We start from the raw sequence: 17,637 nt of genomic DNA, 5'->3' as shown, positions 1-17,637 counted from the left end.
AGAATAACTCATTTTCAGATAATTATGGAGTTACGCAGTTCACAGATTAGGACTACGATGTACAGCCTCCACAACACTATTAAATCTAAGAGAAAAGCAAGAAAAGCAAAAGATAGTATAAATAAAGCAGTGATTAGACCGGTGCTGAGCATGTATGGCTGTGAGACGTGGTCGCTGACCAAAGTATATAATTGAAAGAAAACTTGGGTGTTTTGAAAGAAAAATCCTCAGAGGAATCTTTGGATCTTATTAGCAATCAATACCTAATGAGAACAAATACCGAGGTCAAGAAGATGTATGGGGCCATCCACGTAGTCCAAGAGATTAAATCGCAACGTAAAAGATAAGCTGGTCATGTCGATAGGTCCCTAATAACCGCCCAGTCAAGATAGTCTAGGTTGGAAGGAAGCCCCCACAGGAAGGAGGCTCTTAGAACGCTCACGAATGGGATGGAGAGATAATATATTATATGATCAGATTTAAGAACAATGGGGCTGCCTACTGACCCAACTATCATGGATGAGCTCTGGACAAAAGTATCTTCAGCAGCCACTGATTCTTATGCAGGACGGAATATATAACCTACCAATATATTATATTATAAAAAATTCAAAAAATTAGTACATTAAGAGAACTGATTTTTGGTGTAAGTTGGAATAAAACATTTATTTCAAACATATTATTAAAAATAGTAATAGTAACTTTACAGTAATTAGGGGAGTGCAATTAGAACGAAAACATGCATTGTTTCGGAAAAATTCAAACAATCTTGTATTTTTCTAAAACTTTTTTTGTTAGTTTATATACTTGTTAAAGTAAAAAGTTCTACTGGCAGATTTGGCCGCTAATAGTTTATTAATTGTTTAAACAATAACAATTGTTTTGTATAAATAATTTTAAAAATATCGTTAAATTCATCATTTTACTTTGATCAAATATGTTTCTATTTTGTTTTTGATTATGCTGAATCCGAATATGGCATTGCAATTTGAAAATTCTTATACATAATCTTTTATACAGTATGTATGCGTAGCTAGGAACCACATGGAAAACTTCTTTATTATCAATTTTACGAAAAAAAGTTATTCTTCATAAAATGCTCTGGATAGTCAAAAATCTAAAACTTAACCATCAGATATCAAATTTTATCAATTTTATATGAGTTATGTCAAAAATATGAATTACGTTAAAGAGTAAAGTACCTTTATATTCCAGAATATTAAAAACAACATTTTTTTACTGAACATTTATTATTGTTGAAGCTTATTATTAAATGTATTTTAGGTAAGTTTTACAGAAAAAAGTTTTGATCACTTTGTATAAACATTTTTTTAGCTGGTAATTTTCGGTTTTTGTATTACATTTTTGTTATCTTTCTTAATTTTCTCAAAAAGAAATAGTTTATTTTATTTCTAAAGTAAAATAATTTAGTGCATTTTAAAGATTACATCCTAAGATTTAAAAAAAATATTTATACAACTGTAATAGATCTGTTCAAACTTAAGTAATACCATCTTAAAGTGGTGGTAATTCTATAAAACTACAAAGATTTCAAAAATTACATTTTTTGAGACGTCATATCATTTGAATTAAATTTTTGAGATTTTTTTTTGAATGAAACATCATTTAGTAAGATGCTTGTAAGGTAAATTGTGCAAAATTGAGAGTTTTATAAGAAAAATTGTATTAGTTACACATTTTTAAATCATTTTTAAACAACATTCATGTAAGGCTCATTTTCCGCCCACACCGTACTTATGACCATACATTTTATTCCTTTCTATTATAACCATAATATAGATTAATTATTCTTCTTTCATGCTCAATTTGTAAAATTTTATTTGATCCATTAGTTAAAGAATTACATTAAAATAACTCAACCATGCACTTACAGTGCATAGTTTACAGTGCGCCAATGTTTGTGAGAAGGGTGACTTTAGCGTTATAAATAAAAAATTATAGAGGATACAGATTTCATTTTAGAACATTCTTTATATAAGGTTTTTTTTGTAAAATTTTCTGAATTTTTCAATGGTCAAGTCAGTTTTTTTCTAAAATTTATATTTTCGGAGTTGTTTAAAAAAACCATCTAATTTCGTAGTTCATTTGTTTAATTAAAAATGAAGCACCCACTTCTCGAATAGAACTTTTTGATATGTTGTTTATTAACATTTCTTAATGAAATTACAAAAAGTTCTATCTTGTTTGATTTTTTCCGAAGTGAAAATCTATATGCACTCCCCTAAATCGTAACTTTAAAATATGATAGGTACATAGATATATTTTGTCTGTTTTTATCACAAATGGTAAGTAATTTTTGGTAGATACAGTTAAGAAGGATGATCACGGTTCATAATTTTCTTGTGGTATCAAGCCATGGAATTTCGTAGCCCATTCGTCAGCTGATTGGTCGGAAAATTCATTTACTGCCATAGAATAAGTAACTTCTTCGTTCACAAACTTTTGGTTGTGGTTTTCGATGTATCGTAAGTTCTTTTGGAATGTTTCAAATCTATATTGTTCCTCCTTTTTGGATCCGTAAGATTTCTGGAACTTTTGCTGAAAAACCCATAATCATTATTATAAAAACATACCTCAGAAAGAAGGAAGCATATACTCGTACCTTTATACAAGTGTAACCTAAATCGAGTATTCAACATGCATATATAGAAATTTTCAAAATTATGGAATAAATTCATTTTTTCGAGAATAGCCCAGTTTGGAGAAAAATCCCGAGACAAGTCCATTCTTATTTTTAAATAATTATGAATTTTTAGCATATATATCATACTAGTGACGTCATCCATTTGGGCGTGATGACGTAATTGATAATTTTTTAAAGGGGAATAGGTGTCGTGTGCTAGCTCATTTGAAAGGGTATTTAATTTTCTATCCATTAATATAAACATTAATATCATTATTTATACAAGGTGACCAAAAAATAATTTTTGAATTAAATTAATTGACGGAAAAGGAAGAATGTACCTATGTAATTTATTTAAATCAAAATACATTTTACTGCTATCAGGAAATACAAAAAATGTTTATTTCATAAATAAACATTGATTTTCGCTTAAATTAAATGTCAAACAGCCATTCTCCACCTCTTGGCAATTTGAACATTTAATTTAAGCGAAAAGCAATGTTTATTTGATAAATAAACATTTTTTCTCTTTTCTGACAGCAGTAAAATGTATTTTGAGTTAAATAAATTACATACGTCCTTCTTTTTGCGTCAATTAATTTAATTCAAAAGTTTTTTTGGCCACCCTCTATATAAATAATGATGTTACTGTGTATATTACTGAATAGAGAAGTGAATAACCTTTCAAATTAGCTATCACACAACACTTATTCCCGTTTAAAAAAATCATCGGTTACGTCATCACGCCCAAATGGATGACATCACTATTATAGAATATATGTCAAAAAATCATAATTTAAAAATAAATATCGACGTGTCTCGGGATTTTTCTCCAACGTAGCCTATTCTCGAAAAAATTAATTTATTCCATAATACTGACCCTCTCTGTATAAATACTACTATAGAGACATAAAACAAATACTATTTTAAATTTTTATTACATTTATTTTCCCCCTTAATGTAAAAAAAGTATTAAAAACAATTATGAGACACTTGTATTTCATTATACTACATTATTTTTTAACAATATAATTATTTTTAACTAAAAAATATATATTGAAAAATGTTCTGCAAATGATTTTGTAACTTCAGTTTTTTTTCATTCATATTAGCATGTTTATCAGGAAATAAAACTTAATTTATTTGAATTGTTTATTTCCAAAGCAATACATGAATCAATAGGTAGGTACTTACTATTTTTAAAACTAATTGAATATCATAATTCGCTTTTTTTAATCTATTATAAATCATTTATTAACGAAGTTTATTAAAGAAGTATCTATTAATCATAAATATTTATGTTTTACAGTAAAAATTACCTCAAATAATACTAAAAAAATATTTCTTGTTCTTCTTTATATAGGCAGTACTGCCTGTTTTTCTTCAACGGTGCCTTTCATTCTGCCCCTAAGTTGTCATTCCATCTTTTCCTTGGGCGTCCTATATTTCTTTTGCCTAAAGGTGACTTGTCCGTGGCTATTCTTACTATCCTTGATTCAGACATCCTACTTATGTGTTCATTCCACTCTTCTTTTTTGTTCTTTACCCAGGTATTTATATTGTCTACCCCACATATGCGTCTGATTTCCTCACTTCTTACCCTATCCTGTAGTCCTTTTCCAGCAATTCTTCTTAAGATCTTCCTTTCGTTATTCTCCAGATGTCTTCGTGTTTTGCTTGTATCTGGTCTTGTTTCGGCCGTGTAACGCATAACTGGCCTAATAACTGACTTATATATTCGGGCATTTGTTTACAATTTTAGGTGTTTGATTTTCCAAATTGTGTCGTTTAGGCATCCGACCGTTCTACTGGCTTAGTAACTTTGATACACTTTGAATTTTGAAACTCTTTTGTGGCGCGTTTACTTCAAATTTAGCAAATGTTATGGAAAAATCTTTTAAAATAAAACTAGAATTTTGTTTTGCATCAAAATGAAAATACATTTTCGCGCCACGTAATATCCATATCAGATCTTTTGTAGCTGGAATATTGTATAAGCCACTCATTTTTACGGCGTTTAACGGTGTTTTATTCTTGTATCAGGAGTTTTTCAAAGTTATTTATAAATTAAATGTATGAAGTTGAATGCAATGTTTCTCGATTACACGTTAAGCTTTATAAATGGTCGCCTTTGTCGCATTACCTCCCAAATGATCTAGTGTCCATCGAATGTACACTAATTTTTTTTCTATTCGAAATAGATTGAAAATAAATATTAAGATGGCCGATAAATAAACTCGAATTGCCCGTTGCCAGATCAAATTTAGCGTAGTAATCAGTGGCGTAGCTGACAGGCCCGCAGGGCCCGCAAGGCGGAGGGGCATCTTAAAGCCTTCAAGCTTAACACATTACCCGCCACATTAAAATTTTTTTGTGCCTTCAGGCTCCACGTTCAGAATCTCAATGTTAATGTGAATAATATTTAACTCACTGAGCGCCTGGGCCAAACAAGGCGCGAGTTAAATACAACTCACGTATCGTTCAATGTGTTAATACTTCTACTTTCTTTAAACTGGAGACCAAAAAATATTTTGCTAATAAGCATCAAAATAGGGAATTTGGAAAGAAATAATGAAGCGGGTAATTGACGTAACTCGTACTCTTTTCGGGTGCAATTTAGCGTTTCGTACTTTCGTGGACATGTTGGTAGTTTAGATGAAAGTGAATCCCAAAAAGTAATTTTTTGTCGGTGGTTCTTTTACTAGATAAAAATGATCCTGTTTTAGCCAAATTTATCGATAAAAACAATAACTAAAAAAAAACAATTTACTTGAGCCCCCAAATACAAAACGAAGTTATAAATTTGCTGGCTCGAGAAACTGAAAACAAATTGATTAATTTAATTAAAAAATTGTTTTTATTCAATAATTCTTGATACCACTTAAGATATTTCGAATCACGATCAGCTTAATTTTATTTTCAGGTATGTAGCTTGCGATGAAAATAATTTATCTTCTAAAGCATTCTTTGGGATTTGAAAGGTCTTGTAAATAAAATTATTTAAAAATTTATACAATCAAAGCACCTTTCCGTACAAAACTGCAAAGGAAAGGGGTATGATGTAGCAAGGGTTATGAGTGGTGTATATATATTCAGGCGTACAAAGGCGTATAACTGACATTGAAAAAACAGCTTCCTATGTTCATTGTATTGTGCATCCCATAAGCTGAACCTAGTGTTGAATGGTGCCGTTGTTGGTGTACAGGAGTTGTTTTTTTTTTTGGAAAGAATATGTTTTTTTAGTGCAAGTACTCTTGAAGTACAGTCGGTCTTGACGGTCCAGTTAGCTGGGGCTCAGTCGATCGACAAGTTTAGTGGATTTGCGATTTGCGGTCGCTGGTTCGAGCCTCAGCTAGGTCATAAAATTTATAAAAGGCCAACGCCGTAGTATAAAACTCAATAGAGTCTACGGCTTGGTCTGGAATAAACTGGCGTCTGATCGGCCTATGGAGGAGCGGTACGGGAAGGGATGAGGGCTTCCGGCTTGGTGATACTCCTCCATAGATCGCTACCGAAGGGCGTTGACGCCTAAGAACGGTGTATACATACATACTAAAAGATAGGATGTACTATGTACTATTATTTGCCAACACTTAAAAGGTTATGTGAAACTAGGTGGTCATACAGACATGATGCTGTTATGGCTTTGTGTCGAGCTTTCCGACAAGTAATCAAATCTTTAACGAATATTTCATTGCTATCTAAAAAACGATGAAAAATTATAAGTTAATTCATTATTAGAGCATATGAATAATTTTGAGTTTGTCGTTAACATTACTATTCCATCTAAAATACTGTTGTAAAATTTTATAGGAAAATTTTAGAAAATAAATTTATATCAGAGACCACGAGATCATAGATTTTCATCGCCCTGTATATGACCAAAAATTGTAAATATTTTAAGTTAGCTAGTAACCAGTGTTTTCGCGGAAGGTGAAATCGTTAAGTGATTTGTTAATGGTTCTTTGAACGGATATACAATTATGCGGTAAAAATTAGAAAGTACATTTATTTCGCGTTGAAATCGACAATAGGACATTTGTTAATGATTCGTAGAAGGAGAGACAATAAACAAATTTTATTTAGTTTAGAATATAAGGTTTTTTTTTAGCATATTGAAACAACGAAAAGTAATTTGGTATCTCCTAGAATTTAACAAAATGGAAAAGTTGTATACGAAGTAAATGGGTTCTTAAGAAATGAAAACATGGATGTATTGGGTAGACAGGATGTTTGTGATTGGCGGAGAATAATGGATGGAAGGGATGAGAGTGTTGAGTCTGATTTTGAGGAGAGAAAAAAGGGGCACTGTGTAATTAATATCGAGAGAGGACAGTCCAGTTTTTAAAAAGTGAGAAGTCGGTGTAAAGTGGTGAAATTGGCCTTTGCGAGCAGATCGTGGTGAAACGAAATCATTGACCGAGTTGAGAAGTTAATTTTCCTTGTGTCCGAGGAGATTCCTGTGTTCTGTCTAGAACGAGTAGCCGGTGGCATATTTACAGATGCTTGCGTGTGTAGACACCAGGGTGTTGAAATCAGTTAGGGTTTGGAAAAACAGTAACATTTACACATGCTAGCGCGTGTTGACACCACGGTGTTGAAATCAGTTAGGGTTTGGAAAAACAGTACAGTTACAATTACTAGCAGATTTGGACACCAGAGTGTTGAATCCAGCTAGCTTTTTTAGTAATTAATATACATGCATAAATGCTAACGGCTATTGACTTTGATTTTATATACCTACTGCTGTGGAAAAATATTTAAGTGATTTAGGTATTAGTAAATAATTAAACGTTGTTGGGATATAAACAATAATATATTAACACAAAAGAACAACATAAAAAATAATGTTGCTCTGAAGCTATTTGCTTGTGGAATTTGTATAATTAACTATTTAGATGGGAAATAAGCCACAATTAAATTGAAAAAAATAATTTTATTAACGTTTCGATGCCCAAATTGGGTGTCGTTGTCAAAATAAAAAATACTACCACAGGGTGTTTGGTAAAGAATGGGCCATAGCTTAACCTCAGGTTTCTGAGGTTAAAATAGGCCGATTTAAGCTAACTTACCTTAGTACAAAGTTTATAATAACCGAGATACAGGGTGTCAAAGTTAAACTTTTTTTTATTTATTATTGAATATTTCCTGACAGGCAAGAGACATCAACACGAAATTTGGTATGTGGGGGTTTTTCGGGACGAGAAAACTAAATTCCCTACCAAAAGTTATGTGTTGCCCAGAGGGCGCCACATACGCCTTTCAGCACTCATTTAATACGTTCAATTTTTTTTATCCGTCACTCCGTATAATTTTGACATTAAAATTTGTATTCCCCTATTAGTTTTACTTAAAAAAGGTATACTTCTTTCATCTCCCTAAACTCAACCGTTTACCAGATAAACGCATTTTAAATCTGCGGTGCAACATAATTTTTAGCATAATATCATTGTAGTTACATCAGAAAAATAACTTAAATCCATAAAATTATCCAAAAATGTATCGCAAATTTCTTCAAATGAAATTTGCGATGCAATGCCATAAATTTGAGAACTGGCACAATTATTATGGTTTTAAGTTATTTTTCGGGTGTAACTACAGTGATATTATGCTAAAAATGATGGTGTATAGCAGATCTAAAATGCGTTTATCTCGAAAACCGTTGAGTTTAGAGAGATGAAAGAAGTATAGCTTTTTTAAGTAAAACTAATAGGAGAATAAAAATTTTAATGTCAAAATTATACAGAGTGAGGGATAAAAAAAAATTAACGTAATAAATAAGTTCTGAAAGGCGTATGTGGCGCCCTCTGGGCAATATATAATTTTTGGTAGGGAATTTAGTTTTCTCGACCCAAAAAACCCCACATACCAAATTTCATGTTGTTATCTCATATCTGTCAGGAAATATTCAATAATAAATAAAAAAAAAGTTTAACCTTGACACCCTTTATCTCGGTTATTATAAACTTTGTACTAAGTTAAGTTAGCTTAAATCGGCCTATTTTAACCTCAGGAACCTGAGGTTAAGCTATGGCCCATTCTTTACCAAACACCCTGTATATTAAACAAAAATGTTGTTGCTTAGTAAAAAATTCTACTAATAATTTTTTTAATCTGACTCATTTATATTGGCAATTTATACATATATTATACATTTTAAAGTATTTTTTACTAAACAACAACATTTTTGTTTAATTTAGTAGTACGTATTTTGTATTTTGACAACGACACCCGATTTGGGAGTCGAACCGTTAATAAAATTATTTTTTTTTTAATTTAATTGTGGCTTATTTCCCATCTAAATAGTTAATTATAAAAATGAAAAGAAAATATTCGTTTTCGTTTTGATTCAATTCGAGTCTCTTGCCATCCTCTGACACCGTGTTTCCACAACGGTGGCTATGTGCCACAAGCACATAGCTTCAGAACAACATTATTTTTTATGTTGTTTTTTGTGTTAATATATTATTGTTTATATCCCAACAACGTTTAATTATTTATTAATACCTAAATCACTTAAATATTTTTCCACAACAGTAGGTATATAAAATCAAAGTCAATAGCCGTTAGCATGTATGCATGTATAACCACTAAAAAAGCTAGCTGGTTTCAACACTCTGGTGTCCAAATCTGTTAGTATTTGTAAATGTACTGTTTTTACAAACCCTAACTGATTTCAACACCCTAGTGTCAACACACGCTAGCGTCTGTAAACGTACTGTTTTTCCAAACCCTAACTGGTTTCAACACCGTGGTGTCATCACGCGCTAGCATCTGTAAATGTACCGTTTCTCCAAACCCTAACAGATTTCAACACCCTGGTGTCTACACACGCAAGCATCTGTAAATATGCTAGCCGGTGGGTATCAATTTGCACAAGATATCGAGCAGAAAGAAAACTGAATAGAGATTTCGAGCGAGTCCCGTTGTTTGTTTGTTGGTGAAGCAGTTTGGACGAGAAGGACCTTTCGCTACATCCTAGGAGCAAGAGTGAGAGAATCGAAGGCTGCGCAATCCAGGAAGAAGTAAAGAAGAAACAAAAAGGTTAGTCAGAATTTTTGTGAAACGGAGAGAGTTTGTTTTATATCCACACCATATTTGTTTATTTTTATTGAGCATTTCTATAACATAATTTAGTCATTCCAAAATTTAAAGAAGAGATAAGTAATCAATTCAAAAGGAGAAAAGTAAATTATTTAAATAAAATTTGTGTTAAAACAAAGGAAATATCAGAATTAAAGCTTAATTTATTAAATGAAAAAAAGTTGCAACAGAATTAAATTTTAGTATAATTTTTAAATCTTATATTTATGGTATATTGGATAAATAAAAAATATTTATAACATTTATATGACATCGAGTGTGTTTAATTTCCCTGTTTTGTCCCTGGATGAAGTAAGCAACTAGAGATACTAGAAGCCACAAACCTAAGGTAATGCATTATAATTAAAATAGCCCTGAGAATAAAATTTATTAGAGAATTCAATTTAATTTTGGTTTAGTTTTACATAAATAATAATTAAAATAATCAGGTAATTAATCAAAATAAGAATTTGCTGATCAATCTCATAAAAAGAGAGAAATACAGAGCATAACAATACTTAACTTTATTAATCTAACATCAACACTTGCAATCTGAAACGGCAGGGCAGAGTTAACAGTCGTCCTTCAACTTTTTGAAAAGAACTCGTGATAATCTTATAGAAATGAGAAATAGAAATCCGTTTTCGGAAACTTTAGCAAAAGCAGCAGGAATAGCAGAATAGTGGGGTATTACACCGGAATTTAAAAATAAACGGATAAAACATATAAAAAAAATTTATGATGAGCTCAGCTGCGACGAAAAAATAACTTTTAGCAAAAAAGTTTTGTAGTTAATGTTTTCAATGTAAATTTAGATATAATATTGCAACAACTTACTAATAGGTTTGTCGGATTAAGATACATGTAGGTTTTCACGTCTATTCATAAACTAATGAAAACTTATTAAAGAAACGCCAAATATTGTTATTTACACATATTTTAGTATTTATACTGTTATTAGTTGTGTTATGCTTATAATACGGGGGCCCACAAAAATTGTCGCGGGGGGCCCCGCAATCCTCAGCTACGCCACTGGTAGTAATCACTACAACTACATAAACCATTTCGGGAATAATCGTTAATTGGATTATACTTTTGTAGCTTAATAACTTCTAAACGGCTTATCCGATTTTGACAATTCGTAGGTTGCAATTTTGAGTAATTGTCGAAAAACCAAAATTTTCGAAGTTTAGTTTTTCAGTTTTTCGGCTATACTGAGCCGTGTGTATGTCTGATCCTGACGGCTTATACACCATTTGAAAGCTTAACTCAACGCTATTGATTTGGTGTATTTGTGGTTCTCCTGTCTCTTCTTGAACCGAAAATATATACCCCCAAAAAATATGCCGTTTTGTACCTATTAAGTCCTATAGCTGGCTTATGGGTGGTCAAAAGTCACAAACTACACCGGTTCTGAATCGGCTCTGACCCCCTCTTCAAACACAGAAAAAAATTCAGATCGGTTTAACTTTTCCACACATATACATACATACACACATACATACATATACTTCTTCTAATTTACTAACCGTTACACGTCATCCGCGTCATAGCTTGTGACGTCACATGGTACCAACACGAAATATTTAGGCGGTAGGTGTGTTCTTTTTTAGAACCAATTTGCCTAGTACACTGGAATTACAGACACTAGACATATTTTATTATATACGCGTAGAAATAATATTTCACGATTTCTATTAATGTTAACTTAAAGAAATACACAATAATATGTTTCATTTAATTTGTACCTATAAATGAATTATAAAGCGTTTTTATGAAGCAGATTTGTTCGGAACACACTGTAACTGTAATCGAACGAAGGTGACATTTTAGAATAAATTGGTAACATTTATTTGACAGTTGCGGTGATGACACTTCATATTTGTTTATATTCTTTTTTTTTTTTATTTTATTCTGGCCTTGGTTCAGAACCTTTAGCCACGTAACTGCATAGTTTATATTCTTTACTATAAGTATCTGTTTTATTATATTTACTGTTTTTATTATTTACTTTACTATAAAAAGATCCTCTACTATAAAAATATAAATTTCACCTAATTTTATCACGACTTGGAATAAACGAGGTATCTGACAACTTTTTTAGTTGTTATTATAGACATATACAAAGAAACCTACCGGCTTCATGCTAAGAGTTTGGAGCCGTTTTTTAATTACTAACAATGCAGTGAAAAAACGCTTACACTGCAAATCTTAAAAGATTGTAACTTAATTCTTGTTCTCTATTTCTAAGATTTTACTTATTTACATTGAATATTAATTTGTTTTGTTGTATAATCCACGTTTACAATAATTATGTGATATCTTTGATTTAAAATGGATTCAGGATTTTTTATACTTTGGCAACTATGTCAACTTAGATCTCTGGCGTAGATAATGACGTGCAACGGTAAGTAAATTAGATGGACTGTACATACATACATACATATCCACAAACATTTTCCCTTTTTTAATTAGAAATTGAGTCATATTTCTGAGCTCGGTAACTTTGAATGGTATAACCGATTTTCAAAATTAGACATGCGTTAGAAAGGTAATGTATTAAAAAAGTAATAAATCAGTACTATCAGAAGCCGCAAAGGTAGGAGTTAAATTTTCGAAGTTTTTGGGAGTTTTGGGGAAGAGAACGAAAAACAGACCCTAAATAGGAAGGGCCGTAAAATCCACACCCTTGGACCAAAATGGATGGTTGATATATGAATGGGTGAGTCTTTTCCTGAATTTTAAGATGGGAGCTGGCCCAATTTTCAATTCAGTCAGATTTATAAAATCGAAAATTTCGTGTATAATATACTTATAGTGTCGCGTGTAGGGGGGTGTGGGTGTGCGCCACTGGTGAGAACTGCCGTTCTCTAGTAATTCGTAATGTACGCAAACAATACATGCAAATTAAAAAATAACGAGTACAATATTGTAAGATTTGTGAAAAGTTAAAGACTAGAACATATCCAGAGACAAGAAGCTACAAAAACAACAAAGAAAATATTACAATGGAAGCCGAGACGATAAGAAAACGAAAAATGGAAGGTCCAGAACGAGGTGGTTGGATGACATGGAAGACGACCTGAAATATATAAATGTAGGACAATGGAGGAGAAGGGCACAATAAAGTTTGAGTGGAAGGATATAGCCAAAAAGGCAAAGACCCATTCAAGTTTATGATGCCAAAAGAAGAAGAAGTGGTGAACAGTAAATGACTTAAAATATACAAATATTGATCGCCCGCGCTCATGATCGTTTTCTGCGTGCTGGAAAACATAAACACTCATACAAGTATGGTCTAAAATGAACATCAAAAAGACTAAATTTATGATTGTAACAAAGAAGCTATACACCAATGTGAATTTAACATGTGACGATAATATAATTTTATCGTCTAGAGTACGCCAATGAAATAGGTAAAACGTGTTTTTGTACCGTCTCGTACGATATAAAAGTCGGAACGAAAAGCCTAGTTGATGACTATTCTTGAAGCGTTGATCGAAGAATAATAAACAACAACGAGGTATAAGAGGTGAGTTATCCCAACTATTTTCCGCCTTCGTTTTAGTGTGTTGAACGAATCCGACGGTTTTCCTTTTACCTATCCTTTTACGAGCGTTGATCGTATTTCCCTACATGTCTTTTCCGCTGGCGAGCTGAGCGAGCTTTCCTCTCCTTATATGTGCGTTTCATATTAATAAATGTAATTATTCCTAAACCACGCGATTGTCGGTTGTATTCATTCATGTACCAGATATCGTCACATCAACCCGAACCTAATGTTCGATATGTAGGTTTAAAATATATTTTATTAACGAAATTAACGAGTAGTAATTAAGACTAATTATTTTATCATTTGTAATGTTTTGATTCTAAATAAATGTCTTAAAAAGCGAACCTTCTGTCTTCGGCTGAATTTTTGTTACCTGGAGCAACAAACTCAACGACCTCGTTACAAACAATAGTACATAATAAGCAAGTTGAAAGAGTTAGATACGTCCTACAAATATTTAGGGGTTTGGTTCACTGATACTAATGACCAGACAAGAGAAATAGAGGCGAATAGAAATAGCGAGACAATCATTTATCAAAATGAAAAAGTTCCTATGCTGCCGGGACATAAATCTAAACTCAAGAACGAGAATGTTAAGGTGCTATGATTTCTCCGTTCTGATGTTGTGACATGGAAGCTTGGACACTAAAAAAGATAAACATCAAAGACATTGAGTCATTCGAGATGTGGTGCTACAGGAGAATGTGAAAAATACCATGGGCAAAGAGAGTAACAAATCAAGATGTTTTGCTGAAGATGGGGAAGGAATGCGAAGTCATAAAAACGATACAAACGAGAAAACTGGAATATCTAGGCCACATAATGAGAGGGGAAAAGTACTCCCTACTATAAGGCTCATAATCCAAGAAAAAATCTCGGGAAAAAGAAATGTGGGACGTAGGAGGATTTCCTGGTTGCGTAATTTAAGGGAGTGGTACGGGTGCAGTTCAATACAATTGTTCAGAACTGCAGCCAACAAAGTTAAAATTGCTGTGATGGTAGCCAACCTCCGATAGGAGACGGTACTGCAAGAAAAAGAAGGGGAAGAAGGGCACAAGAGAGGTCTGAATATAAGGACATAGTCAGACAAGCAAAGACCCATTCAGGGTTATAATGTCAAAAGAAGAAGCAGTGGCGTACCGATAGATCAGCGGGCCCTGGTTCCAGTTGGGATGCGGCCTGCCCGCCCAATAAAACCACAAATTGTATATCAAAAGTTTTTAATAAACGTTAAATATAAATCATCATAATATCATAAAATATATCGTATATTTAGAAAAACTCAAGCTAATTTACAGTCCATTTACTCACGGTTTTGCTGTTAATTTTATAAAACCGCTTGGATTGAGATGAAATTTGGCATACACATAGCTAACTTTGGCTAAGCTATGTGTGCTTTTGCCCTGGGGATAAGTTTCGCCCCTTTTGGGGGATAAAAAACGTACGATCAAGATAAGTCCGGATAAGTCAATTGGATAAACTGATTAATGCTAAGCAAGTTAGTTCTGTAGAGTTTTTCACTAAGTCAATACTTTTCGAGTTATTTGTGAGTAAATATGTTCATTTGTCAACAAGAAAAACTACGTTTTGAGACGGTTTTTCGCAAATAACTCAAAAAGTAAGTATCGAAAAAATATTCTTAGTAAAAATATAGTTTGTATAAAAGTGAAAACATGGTGTATATACGAAGTCTGTAGACCCAGTAAGAGCAGAGTTGTAGGTAGTGAAAAGTAGGTTCTTATTCGTCAAATTCCAAATCGAATATTTCAACGTAAAATAAAAAAAATGAAGCACTTTTCGGGAAAAACTCATCACAAGTTTTTTAAAGTTTTTAATTTGTTTTTTTTTTTAGTTTCTAGCATCAATATTAAGTAGGTAGATACTTATACAAATATTATTTAATTATCCTTTATTTTTCAAAATAAAGTTTGTCCTTTTTTTTAATAAAAAATCGTAAAAATCACTCCCTAATTAGCATCCCAAATGAAATTAACCGTTACCGCTTCATTACTTGACTTGTATTGTTTATTATATAATCTGTAAGTTTTATAGCCTTAAAGTGCTCATTTTTGAAAAAAAAAATGGATTTTAATTAAAATAAAATTTACTTAAAAAAATTAAATAGGTACAAATCCCTAGGGAGATAAAACGCTTAAATAAAAAAAAATATCAAAAAACCTTGGATAACGGTGGGCTTGAAATCTTTTATCAAACGACGAGTTTTTCTTAAAAAGAAATTAGTGTCTATATTTATTATCCTTATTATTCTTGCCACTATTTTCTATATATTTAGAATTTAATTTCAGTTATTAAGAATTACCTAGACGTATTGGCTGAAGGGTGAGGGTGCTATAAACACGAGTATCGAGCATCGAGCCTATTGTATTGTGATTATTTTTATGACACACCGTATAAAACTTGCATTGAATATCTCAGTTTCCGAATTTCTCTAACTTTGTAGTTTACCTCATTCATGGATCGTGCTAATATTATAAAAACTACAAATGTTTGAGTTAGCACGTGTAGGGTGTAGGCAGGCACCGGCGGTTAGTCTTTAAACAAGTATTGAATAAAGTGCTTCGGTAAGCAGGTAAAATGAGTAAGAAATCTTACAAAGCCGTTCCCTCTGTTTCTTAATAAATGTTGTTTTCAAATTTTTTGATGAATAGGTATAGGCCTGGATCCCGCGTATGAAAAAAAAGTTGATTAATAGCAAGCTGAAAATTTGTTAATAGCTTAAGGGTGTCTAGTCCGATAAACTTTGATATATGGGAACACTGGAACAGGGGCAGTTTTAATTGTGGAACAGGTTAAAAATTTGGAACGGTCACACCACGAAAACGGAACATTTATTTTGTCCGACAGAACAGACTTAAACTCTTTAAACTCTCATGCAAAAATCAAAGTGCTATTTATCACCTGTCATAATTCCTGTCATTTGACATATTCTACATGTTCCACTCATTAAAACGCCCATTTGGTGATGAAGAGCAGTCTGATTTTTGCATGAGAGTTTAATCTCTGTTCGAAGAGTTTAAGTCTGTTCTGTCGGACAAAATAAATGTGCCGTTTTCGTGGTGTGACCGTTCCAAATTTTTAAACTGTTCCACAATTAAAACTGCCCCTGTTCCAGTGTTCACATATATCAAAGTTTGTCCGACTAGACACCCTTAAGCTATTAACAAATTTTCAGCTTGCTATTAATCAACTTTTTTTTCATACGCGGGATCCAGACCTAGTATTCTTCGTTTTTATTTAAGTTAAGTGCCTACACAAAAATTAAAATGTATTAAGCAGTTAATTTCGTTTCCTCCTGTGTACTTATGTAGTTCAAAATGCCCCCATCAAATTAAAAACAAAAGAAGCAAAAAGCGATTTAGAGTGGGTACCTGTGGTTCCCTGGTTCCACGGAACCCGCGAAACCATGCTCACTACGCCACTGAGAAGAAGTGATGAACTGTGCATGACTTAAAATAAACAAATGTTTATCGTCCGCGCCCGGTACAAATGGAAACTCAACTATGTACTTACTTTAAACTCAGCAAATTGTTCTTCGTCACTCAGGGCATTCGCCATTACATAAAGACTAAAAACCACCAAAAAATATTTATACAACATTTTCAGTATGGCGTCGATACACGAATAATGAAGTAGGTAAGTACTTCTGCGAATGTAGAGGCACAACAAGATAATCAACAATTTTTTATGATTGGTGATATATTTATATTATTATAATTTTGATCTGAATGCATCAGGTTTGTCCTAGTTTTATCTGAATATCCGTTGGCATGTAAGGAACGTATTTTTCAATTAAGGTTATTAATTTATTATTTACGCCAGGAGAATTGTCGTGTTAAATGCGGAAAAATCTCATTTAATCCAATCGCTTAATTATTAAAAAAAAACAACTAATTTATACTATAATCTGATATAGACCGTTGCCTTCTTTTGTACTCAAAATGTTATATGGCCTAAGCAAAAAAGGAAATTTAGAGTTGAACCGGGTTTGTTTTTATGAAAATGGATTTTTTTCTTAATTTCTGCAACTTTTCCAAGGTTTTCATGACCTGCCGTTACCTATGCCTTCTTTGCAGGTTTTTAATCGTGAAAACTAACCAACTTTTAAGTGGCATTAAGGAGAAAATCATGGACGTTGACCTATTAACATTGCATTACATAATTAACACCCTTAGCGCACCAGTAGCCCTTATGCCAAAGTCTTTAAAAATAGAATCAATACTCCTCTATCGATTTGTAAAATGGCATAAAGGAGAAAATCGTCGAAGCACATGCGATTTTCTTTTCAAAAAAATCAATTTTCACACAGATTTCTCCAGGAAACCTCACAGTTTTCACA

The 17,637-nt window shown here is 32.4% G+C and overlaps 1 protein-coding gene across 1 annotated transcript; it reads right to left on the bottom strand.

The window, feature by feature from the left end:
- Nucleotides 1-638: 638 nt before the first annotated feature.
- LOC114336858 (cathepsin L-like proteinase) lies at nt 639-17,033 on the bottom strand. The gene is made up of 2 exons (XM_028287246.2): nt 16,812-17,033; nt 639-2,559 (listed from the first exon to the last, which is right to left on the bottom strand). Exons 1-2 carry the CDS (start codon nt 16,896-16,898, stop codon nt 2,344-2,346), a joined length of 303 nt encoding a protein of 100 aa, XP_028143047.1. The 5' UTR covers nt 16,899-17,033; the 3' UTR covers nt 639-2,343.
- Between the last annotated feature and the right edge of the window lie 604 nt (nt 17,034-17,637).

The sequence above is a fragment of the Diabrotica virgifera genome, chromosome 9, assembly GCF_917563875.1.
Source record: "Diabrotica virgifera virgifera chromosome 9, PGI_DIABVI_V3a".
Taxonomy (NCBI): domain Eukaryota; kingdom Metazoa; phylum Arthropoda; class Insecta; order Coleoptera; family Chrysomelidae; genus Diabrotica; species Diabrotica virgifera.
Note: the sequence above shows the minus strand (reverse complement) of the source record. Positions and strands in the feature narration are given on the sequence as shown.

What these genes read in the sequence shown, in the direction of transcription:
- LOC114336858 (XM_028287246.2), bottom strand. Translation starts at nt 16,898, where the DNA reads ATGTTGTATAAATATTTTTTGGTGGTTTTTAGTCTTTATGTAATGGCG. An exon ending in AACAATTTGCTGAGTTTAAA is followed by an intron (nt 2,560 to 16,811) that starts GTAAGTACATAG and finishes TGGGTTTTTCAG; the next exon opens with CAAAAGTTCCAGAAATCTTA.